The sequence below is a fragment of the Podarcis tiliguerta genome, assembly GCF_965153285.1.
Source record: "Podarcis tiliguerta genome assembly, chromosome: 14".
Classification (NCBI taxonomy): Eukaryota; Metazoa; Chordata; class Lepidosauria; order Squamata; family Lacertidae; genus Podarcis; species Podarcis tiliguerta.
Window position 1 is genome coordinate 26558817 of NC_139547.1, and position 10619 is coordinate 26569435.

At 47.2% G+C, this 10619-nt stretch overlaps 1 protein-coding gene and 1 long non-coding RNA gene across 2 annotated transcripts in view; one reads left to right on the forward strand and one right to left on the reverse strand.

Annotated features, from left to right (window-relative positions):
- Positions 1 to 9931, forward strand: part of SMAD3 (SMAD family member 3) — a 61197-nt gene extending 51266 nt beyond the window's left edge. Inside the window, exons 8-9 of the mRNA XM_083412167.1 lie at positions 187 to 331; positions 2985 to 9931. Coding sequence (XP_083268293.1) covers positions 187 to 331; positions 2985 to 3108 — 269 coding nt within the window. The 3' untranslated portion in view covers positions 3109 to 9931. The remainder of the gene's footprint in view (positions 1 to 186; positions 332 to 2984) is intronic.
- LOC310663909 overlaps positions 1 to 10619 on the reverse strand; it is a 253653-nt gene that overhangs the window by 147905 nt on the left and 95129 nt on the right. The window lies entirely within an intron of this gene.

Sequence of the window (10619 nt, forward strand, 5' to 3'; positions counted from 1 at the left end):
TGTCTGCAGGATGGTGCCTGCCATTGTCTTTGCTGCCCTTGCTGCCTTTCTTACAAAGTTCTGGCTTGTGGAGGAGTGTGCTGCCACCGCTCATTCAGCAAAAAATAATAATAATAAAATCTTTCCATGTGTCTCCATATTTTGGCGATTGCACTTTGACATTTGCCCTGGTCTTGTCTTCAACAGGTTGTAACTTGAAGATTTTTAACAACCAGGAATTTGCTGCCCTTCTGGCCCAGTCTGTGAACCAGGGCTTTGAAGCCGTCTACCAGCTGACGAGAATGTGCACGATCCGAATGAGCTTTGTCAAGGGCTGGGGGGCCGAATACAGGTCAGGTCCTCGTTGCTGTTGTTGTTGTTATTGTTGTTAATGAATCCATACCCTGCCTTTCTGCAAAAGTACACAAGGCAGCTTGCAGGAGACTGGCAACTGTACAAAACAAAAGTCAAATCTAAAAATGGGGGGGGGGGGGCTCTAAAAAGCAAAACAGACTAGCAAGCAAAACCAGCAGCAAGATAACGCAAGATCCATTAAGACAGGCAGGCCCCGAAGTCCTGTTGTGCTGTCAAAACAAGGCAGCTCCGTATGGGGTGCTGGGGTGGCTAGAAAAGAGGGGGGAACTGTCCAAAACTCACTTTTTGGTGGGCGCTGACTCAGCTTACATGCCCTTGAGAAAGGAGAGCTGTGGGAGGGAGGGGGCATCAGTGCAGGAAATCCGTCAAGCTTCTCCATTGTGGATAAGGCAAGGATGGCTGAATTCTCCAGGCTGGGGTCCTGGTGGTGATGGAGTGTCAGGGCCCCTTCTGTTTTAGCTGCTCAATCCATCTTGCATGGGGACTGTCTTCTCTCTCTTCTTTTTAATCCATTGTATTGGGGGACGGGTAGGTAACTAACTTGTGACCCTCCAGGTGGCGTTAGACTACAGCGCCCATCCTCCCTGACCATGCTTGCTGAGGCTGATGGGAACTGGAGTCCAGCGACTTCTGGAGGGCATCACATCAATCACCCCTGCTCTGCACATTTAAAGTTTAGAGTTGGAGTCTAGGGGACTAGGAGACGGAAGGAATCTATTCTGAGATTGGAGAAGTTAATAAGAGTGTGGTGCTGATAACCCCAAGGTTGCAGGTTTGATCCCCATAGGGGCATAGCTGTCAACGTTTCCCTTTTTTAAAAGGGAAATTCCCTTATTCCGAATAGGATTCCTCGCAAGAAAAGGGAAAAGTTGACAGCTATGCATAGGGGACAACTGCATATTCCTGCATTGCAGGGGATTGGACTACATGATGCTCAGAGTCCCTTCCAACTCCATAATTGTATGAACTATTTCTAAGTAAGCAACTTTTGCGCACCATGTGAGAGGTGAGAGTGTTTTCAGTTAAGAACATAAGAGCCTTGCTGGATCAGACCAGTGGCCCATCTAGCCCAGCATCCTGTTCTCAAAGTGGTCAACCAGGTTCCTGTGGGAAACTCACAAGCAGGATCTGAGCGCAAGAGCCCTCTCCCCTCCTGCGGTTTCCAGCAGCGAAGACTCAGAAGCACTACTGCCTCTGACCATGGAGGCAGAGTGTAGCCATCGTGGCTAAGGGCTACTGCTTGTACACCCCCTTGCTAGTAACTCTGGGAAAAAAGAGAGGGGGGAAATTGAACACAGCCTAACTCTTGCTTGTTTGAAGGTGCTGTGCAGACAGGATGAAAGCCAGGAAGATTCTTAAAGGGCATTCTGGGTCCCTGTTCCTTGGTCTTCTTCAAGAGAGGGCTCCCCATCAAAGTCTCCTTGCAGCTGCGCCTTTGCAGGCCTCCTCCTCCTCCATCTCATCCTCCTCCATCTCCTCCTGCTCCATCTCCTCCTCCTCCTCCTTGCAAGTGACTGGAGATGAAGCCCAGAGCCGAGGCCTCTCGGGTTACCCCCTTCAACTTCTCCAGATGTCTGGAGTCTATTTTGTTTTGAAACCAGCTTGCTCCCTCCCTCCCTCCCTGCTTGCCGACTGTGTTTCGTCTTGGCCGAGGGCCAGGGCTCTTAATGAGATCCAGATGAGTGGGTTGCATTGGGTGGGGAGGGACTGGCTCTCATTCGGGGATGGTGCTCCAGTCCAGAGTGCCTTTTGCTCTTGGTGCGATATGGCCGCTGTCCTCCAGTGAGTTAACTTCGGCATCGCCAGGGTTGCTGCGTCTAGTTGGGTCTCTGTCCCGGTGCAAAGCTACCCCCGCTTCCCAAATCACTCGCCTTTGCTGTTTTTGCTCTTCAGGCTTTTGATTTGTACAAAAGATGTGCTTTTAGGCAGCCATGTAGCTGCACAGAATGAGCTTCCCATTCTGTCCCCACCCCCTCTCTAAGTCAGTGGCTTGGGAATGGGTGTGGTGATTCTCTTTGACAATTACAGGGTAGCCAAAATAGGTTTTGGGTTGTGCTTGCAGAGACAGGGGAGGTGCTTCTTAACACCTGCAAAGCTTCCGGGGAGGGTTTACAGCTCTACAGGGTTCAGTCTTTGGACTCTGGCACACAAATTGGCATCCCGAGAAACCCCTTTCCTTATTATTTTGTTTTTAAGTATAAGCTACTAGTCCTCAAGGCTATGGGCAGGGGCTTACATGTGTGTGGGCAGAGGGGCAGCTAAAACCTTCATGTAGCTCTTTGTCAAGTCTGCACAGTTGGAGACCCACCCAGTGAAACATTGCCTGCCCTCCTGCCCCCCATGTCTCAAATAAACCTCCTATTTCTGTCTCCCTCCCTTAGATTGCAGAAAGGGGGGCTGCCCAGCTGTTGAAAGGCCACGCAGGTTCTGGGGGCTGTGCAGGGCTGCCTCCCCTCCCCCCTGTTGATTAGTAGAAGCCGAACAAGGGGGTGCACACTTTAAAATATGCAGCTCTAGAACTGACACAATCTGTACTGGTTGCAGAATTCCTGGCGCAGAACTTCTCTTGCGATTTTTAGTGTGGGGAGCACATAGCCCTGACTCTCATTCTTCCTTCTCCTCATTTCTAGGCGGCAGACGGTCACAAGCACTCCCTGCTGGATCGAGCTCCATCTGAACGGCCCCTTACAGTGGCTAGACAAGGTCCTGACCCAGATGGGCTCCCCAAGCATCCGCTGTTCCAGCGTGTCTTAAAGGAGCCTGGGAGCAGAAGCCTGGACTTGCAAGCGGAATCTGTTTTAACTCCTGGCAAAGGGGAACCTAAGTCAGTCCCTCACCTGAGAATTTACCTCTCTTTGTTTTTTAAAAAGAAAACTTACGGATCGTGTTGAAAACGAGCATTTAGGGTTCGCTAGTGACGTTGTGGCTGACAGTCTCTTGAGGCCCAATGCCACGTAGTGCTGGCTCCTTCCTCTCAGTGAAAGATTTTGCTCTGGCGCTGCTTGAACGAACAGAGATTTTGCCGTTGCAGTGCCTCGTGGACCTTGCCCAGACAGTTGGCACTTCAGTCGTAGAGAAATTTTGGGCTATGGTAGAAGATGTTTTGACACACACTGCCAAGTGTGAGTTCCAGTGAAGTGGAGCAAGACTTGCGACTTCCCTTGCAGAGGTTCTGCTGCTCACGTTGGATGTCCGCAGATGCCCTTGTCAGCAGTTCTCAGAACAGGGGAGAGCGAGGAGAAGGGCCTCTTCTGTCTGTCTCTATCCTCTGCCATCCCACCGCCAGCCTGGCCGCTTCACTAGAGGACATCCAGCTTGGGAAATGGGTGGCAGAGGGACTGCTTTTACATTCCTAAAAAAAAAAAAAGCTTTTGCTTCTGTACCTGCATTTTCGCCTGCCAGGGCCATCCCTGTTAGACCATTTGAAGGAATGGTGAGGAAAGGGTAAGGAGAGAGTAGCAATTCAATGAAGCAGCATTGCCCCAAGCCTACAGATATTTCACTTCTTGCAGTGTGGAAGGCCTGATTTATACTGTAGTTGCAATGATCTCAGAGGTGGTATTATGCACAACATCACCACATTCCACTTCAATGTATATTTCAGTGTTCCTTCTCTGTCACAGGGAGATCTTGTTGATTTTCCTCTGATTTCCCATTAACCTATTTAACTCTTGGGTTGTCCTCACAATGTGCTGCCTTAACTAACTTGTTTTAAAGGCTCTGAAAGTTCATTAGGGGAGTCTGGGGAAAGGGAGCTCAGCAGTTTTAACGGGCTGGCAGTCAAAGGTTCATTTGATAAGGGAAAAGAGGTGCTAATATGGCCCAGGGCAGATTCAGCCAAGCCTGTGGCACTGCCCGTTGGTAGCCCTTGTCCTGTATAAATTGATATGCTCCTCTGCCAAGGACAGGTAGCATCTGCAATTGGTAAGAAATGTGCATCTGACCAAGACTGCTTGATTGACAGCTTTTGCTTCTTAGAGTGGTTAAGGAGCATTGGTTAAGTGGTTAAGGAGATCATGCATTCTTCCTGCCCTGTAGAATGGCAGGTGTGTGTCTGTTCAGTGCTCTATGTTCTGGTCAGCATTTTGGATGAGGGCAAAAGCAGTGTGTGGTAATCAATGTGAACTGATCAAGAAATGTGAGATTACCAGTGCCTAGCCAACACCTGTTGCAGGTGCAGGGGAATGTTCAGGCGGTTAAATCTCCCAGTTCTAGGATTATTTGCAAGAGGCCCAGTGCAGCATTTAAAGCAGCTGTCATTGAGCTGTTACTCCGATGAAGGTAGTGAACATATTTTTAATGACTAAAGGCTACCTTCCTTAGTAGTTCCTGAGAACCCTATTTGAGACACCTTGTGGCCACTGTAAGATGACTCAAGGAGCTGCTTAAAATGTGCTAAATAGATTTTCTGCCTTTGCAGCATAGTGGATTTGCAAATATTTGGAAATGCTGGTTTGAAGATGCCGTTTCTGTTTCACATATTGAATTTGGTCAGGTATTTGTCAAATCTAGGAGGAGCCAAACTATCACAAAGCTCCATTGCTGTTAATGGGAATACACAAGAACCAGATAAGCGGCTCTTTGTCAAAATGGACAGACCAGTCTTGGCAGTAACAGAAATCGGGACCATGAGGAGCATTATTTTTAGCTCAGCTGTGTTTGTTACTGAAATATAATTGCCAGGTGCACCCTGATTACTGGTGTTGCGCTTGCTCAAGGTGTTTTTGCTCAACAAGGCATTACAGAATGGATGGGCAACTTCCTGGATCAGGGAAATTCCTTTCTTTTCATCTACTGTTATTTGCCCAGTAGACACAGATATATGTGACACACAGAAAACAAAGTAGTTCCACTAAGTTCAGTGGGACTACAGTGGAACCTTGGGCTACATACCATCCTCCTTATGAGTGCTTTGGGTAACGAGCTCCACTAACCCGGAAGTAGATGCCCCTAGTTGCGAATTTTCCCCCAGGAAGCGAGCGGAAGTCGCGTGCTGGCAGTGCGGGAGCAGCAGGAGGCCCCATTAGCGAAAGTGCACCTCATGTTAAGAATAGTTTTGGGTTAAGAATGGACCCCCGGAACGAATTAAGTTCATAACCGGAGGTACCACTGTACTTTGTAGTCTGTGTCCCATATATTGGTGTGCTTAAATACCTGTAGGATCTGGTACCTGCTAACATAGGGACATAGGAAGCTGCCTTAATGCTGAGTGAGGTCATAGGTCCATCTTGCTCTGTGTTGTCTACACTGCTTAACTCTCCAGGGTTCCAAGTAAAGTTATCTCCCAGCCCTTTCTGAAGATGATGGGGATTGAACTACAGAGATGCTCGACCCTGGAGCTTGGGACCCTCCCCCATTTATAACTGGATGGTGTGGTCTTTGTGGATTTGTCGTTTGTACATACTCTACCATTGGGGGAATGTTTGTTGTCCCTTTTGTATACAGACTCCCATTTTAATTCACAAACGATTAGCAAGGTAGAGGAAACCTCAAAATTCAGGAATCCACCTTCTAGCATACACACATTCATCTCATCAGCTTTTCGAGGATCCATACACACTCGGTTTCCTTCTTAGGTCTCTCTTCTCTGTAGACAAATTGCATATACCCCCAAGCACGTTTGATAAGCCTACCTGTGCCTCTTTCCTCATGTGAAGCGTGCCACATGAACACACTCACTACCAAGGAAGGCTTCCCAGTCCATAACGCCCAGCAAATGATTGTGCGTGAGACAGATTTGTTCTGTTTCCCATATTGGAGATGCTCCTCTTCACATGTCCCTCCAAGTTTCAGCGTCTGATGGAGGGAGACCCCCTTTCTTATTTATCAAGTGTCATCAGAATGCAAGACATGCAACTGAAACCAATGGGGGGTGGGTGGAACTGTTTCTGAAAGATGTGGTTAATATGCCTTGTATCCAAATGGTAGAATTCAAAATTACAGCATTCCCCCCCCCCCCTTCCATTGAGTTTCTCAACATAGGAAACTGCCTTATACCAAGTCAGACCATTAGCTCAGTACTGTCTGCACTGGCTGGCAGCAGCTTGCCAGGGTTTCTGGCAGGGATGCCTCTCAGCCCTACCTGGGGGGATGCCAGATTGCATCTGGGGCCTTCTGCAAGGCAGCAGATGCTCTGCCACTGAACTGGGTCCCTTCGTCCAAAGCGTTTTACACGATTACATGCTACGCTATAAACTTCTGCACTATAGTTGTTTTCATAATAGATATGCACGCCTCCCGAGTTAGACTATTTAGCTTTTTAATAAAGTGAGGTTTGGTTTGTTTTGTTTTTAGATATCCAGGCAAATGTACTCAAGTGCACTTAACTTCCTCCGAATTGCATCCTTAGTACCTGTTCCAGAGGCCCCTCATGCCTTGCCAGATAGCAGTTAGGAATAGGAGCTGCAAAATGGGGGACTCAGCTATAGATTCCCTCACTGCACTCCCCTTGTGGACCTTCTCCCTCTCCTTTCCTCCCTCCTCCCATTGTGCCTCACTGCAGGTGAAAAGGGCTTGTGCGCAATGGGACCAAGGAAGGAACCAGAAATGGCTGCAAGGAGGATGACATCCTGTGTTTCAGCTGTGGTTATTTGGGAGAGACTGGCAGGCAGCACCATAGCAGGAAGAGTCCCGTTTAACCTGCCCTCCGTGCCTGCCAGGGCTTCCTTATTCTGCCCTACAGACAACGACACTGCTCTATGCATGTTTTGCAAATCCTCTTCTGCAGGTTAAAATGTCACCTTAGATGCTCTGTTGCAGAGCTCCTCAGATCCCAGCCTTGTCACTCCAAGAGCAAGAGGCTGTTGGCAAGGACATCTCCTTCCTCGTAGGTTTTTAAGCAGGTTGGATGGGCATCTGCCAGGGATTCTGTCGCTGTGATTCCTGCATTGCCGGGGATTGGACTAGACCCTTGGGATCCCAGTTCTATGATTCTGTGTAAAAAGCCACCAGCCTTTCAGTCTCCTTGTTCTGGCTGGAGCTGCTCATCACTAGCATCTTAATTATGTCACACAATTCTGATTTGGTTTTGAGTGGCACAGATGTTTATTTTTATACTAAAGCAGCCAACAAGCCCTAAAGCTGGGTATATGTTACTTTGTAGAAGAGCTTTGCCCAACTTATGTGGTAGTTTGGTCCAGATGGTCAGATGAAGTGCAAGAAGGTTATTGTTCAGTCCTGCCCACATTATAAACTCTTGTTTTTAGTTGCTCCCCACCCCCTTTTCCCTGTCTTGCAGTGTCCACAGGTCCACCTCTTCCACTGCAATGAAGGGAGATACCATGTGCTGGGAGCAGGGCTGTGGCCACATGGCAGGCTGCTGTGGAGAACTTCCTTCCTTCTACTAGTCTTTACTCTCTGCTCCCATTTGTCTTAAATATGCTTCTTTGTTGACACTAATTAAGAGGGAATCATAAAGCACTTGGGCCTTGCTTAATGTAGCCTGTAACTTCCATGTGCCATGCTTAATTTTCGAAAAGAGAGAGGCTCCATCAAATAAAACTCTGCGCATGCTCAGAGGCACCCTCCTGTTTACAGTGATGTCACACGCTCCTGGCATTTCACCTTGGTTCCTGGGGCTGGGCCCTGGCTCCAACGAAGCTCTGCCCCCCTCCCCCAAATGCCAAAAGGGTGACTGTGATTATGTGGCTTTTAAGAAAAATATTTTTAACTTGTACAGGATTTTGATATGTAGCACTAGTGTATGCTATTAGATTTATACGTGTACCCATACTGGAATCTGCTCTTTTTTTAGCTGTACTCCTCAGCCTCTGTGCAAGGAGTTTTTGGTATCTTGTTAACTGGTTATCGAGTCACTAGCTGGGTCTTTGACTCTTACACATGTGTTTCTTTAACATGGCTGCTGGCCGGCACACCCAGGTGGCCTTGACTGATGTGTGTGTGTTTGTGTGTGTGTGTGTGTGATTGACTGATGAAACTGTTTTTCGTTTTAATTAACGTATTGAATCAAGTTGCAATGTGTATTATTTTGCATCTAGCTTACTGTAGAGAAGACTCTCTCCCCCGCCCCAGTCTGGTTGCCCTCCAGCTGCTTTTGGACTACCAACTTCCAGCACGGAGGAGGCTACCCGGTCCAGGGAAGCTGCTGCAGAGTTTTAAGGCTTGTGCGATCAAATGTTAACTAGCAGCAATCACTTGCAGGAGGGATTGGAAAATGGGTCTGCGGCTGGCAGGGCACCTTGACAAAAGGCAGTGTGTTAGAAGATGGAGGAATGGCCTGGAAGAGTCTGGTTTAAGCCGAGCGTTATGAAAAGTTGGGGGGGGGGGACTGCTCTGAAGCAACTCTTGAATCTACCTACCTACACCTAATGACAGGTTTTGGTGGGACTGGAGGTGCAAAAGGGATGAGAACTACAAAACACTCTCTCTCGCTCCTGGGGCTTTAGCAGTCCTGTGTGGTAGGGAACATACCAGTGGTAATATCCTAACTTATAACTTTTCTAGGGTAGAGTGAGACTTTATTAGCCCTTTCCCCCCGCCCTTCTCTTTTTGTAGAGTAGTCCAGTTTGAGCCACAGGGTTAAAATTGTTAATATAGTTTTATAGACTTCCATATTTATGTAACTTCTTTCAATAGTCAAGATTGGACCAGGTATTTAAATTTGTCCGAAAAGGACATTTTGGGGTTGAAGAGTTGAGAATTTCATTTGGGGGGGGGAGGGGGTTGTACTTAAAATTCAACCACCTGATTGAGCTGGATTTGGAAAGTAAAAAAGACCCCTATCCAGCCCGAAATTAAGCACTTTTACAGCTCACTGGTAGCAGTGGGAGAGTTAAGTGAATGACTAATCTCTCCCAATTATATTAGTGGGGAACGTACTTAATGTTTGGCTGGATCATGCCCACAGTAAAAAAAAAAAAACCCTCCCGCCCACCAGCCCTATTATGTTGTGTTTGATATGTGGCATAACATTTTTGGTACAAGACACTGAGTGGTATTAGGTACCCTCCGTTTTCAATGTGCTAGAATTGAGACCTATTGAAATAAACAGTGGTTGGGTCACTATGCCACCCTGGTGCCCCCCAGATGCTTTGCACCACAACTCCCATCAACCCCATCACTCTATGGCTATGCTGGCTGGGGCTGATGGGAGGTGTAGTCCCAGATCCTCTGGAGGGCCCTACATTGGTAAAGGCTGCTTTGCATATGCATTCTGCTTCATTCGTGGTTAACACCTTCAGATGGATGAGCTGTTACTTGTAATGCTTTCAAGTATCCAGAGCCTGAAATGGTTTGGTTTTTTTTAAATTACTATTATCATCAGTGAAACATATATGGAGTAAATAGTATGGTTTGCCTTTCCACCTCTGTTCCCCTGCAATCAGTAGCTGCTCATTTCAGGAGACTGCCATGTTCTTCAAGCATCTTCTGTCTTTAGATGGAGGTAGCTCAGCAATCAGTTCCTTGAAAAAAGTGTTTCTCTTGCAATCTGGTCTGCATCCAGTATTTGCTTTTTCTCTATTTTATGCCTGAGGATTATGTATTAATGAACCTTTGCTTGTCATCTATGGGTCTTTAGCTTATTAAGCTTATTTTTATTAAAAGCCTGTAATATCCATGTCCTCTTATTTCTTATATGAAACTTGTACAGTTCTTTTTTTCCCAGGGTGTGTGTGTGCTGGTTGTTAAATCTATAACGATCCCTTCTTAGGAGGGTACTTGCATTAAAATAACACCTACATCAGTTATGGGAGCAGCACCTTTGACGATAGCTATTTGCAGTGAGCTGATAGCGAACTGCAGGTTACTTAATAATCCCTCATGCATAATGAACACTCTGGGTGCATGAGTCTGCAGGTAATTCTAATGAGAGGTTGGTCAGACAAAACCATCCCTTCTGTTTTATAAAAACTTAATGACAGCCTTAGCCGCCTTCCCTTGCCATGGGCATTGTGATCCTGGGGGTGGGAGGTCCTGTAATGCACAAGAGAAGGTACCAAACGGATCAGGGTAGTTCACCTGAGGCCCTCCGGATGCTGCTTGAATGAAATTATGACTAGCTTTTGAAATTTCAATATACTGGGCTGGGGCATGACATATTTTTCCCAAAAGAAAGCCACGCAAATAGTTAGGCTTACCATATTTTTCCATGTATAAGACACCCCCATGTACAGTGGAAGCTCAGGTTACATACGCTTCAGGTTACAGACTCCGCTAACCCAGAAATAGTGCTTCAGGTTAAGAACTTTGCTTCAGCTTCAAGATGAGAACAGAAATCGTGCAGCGGTGGCGCAGCAGCAGCAGGA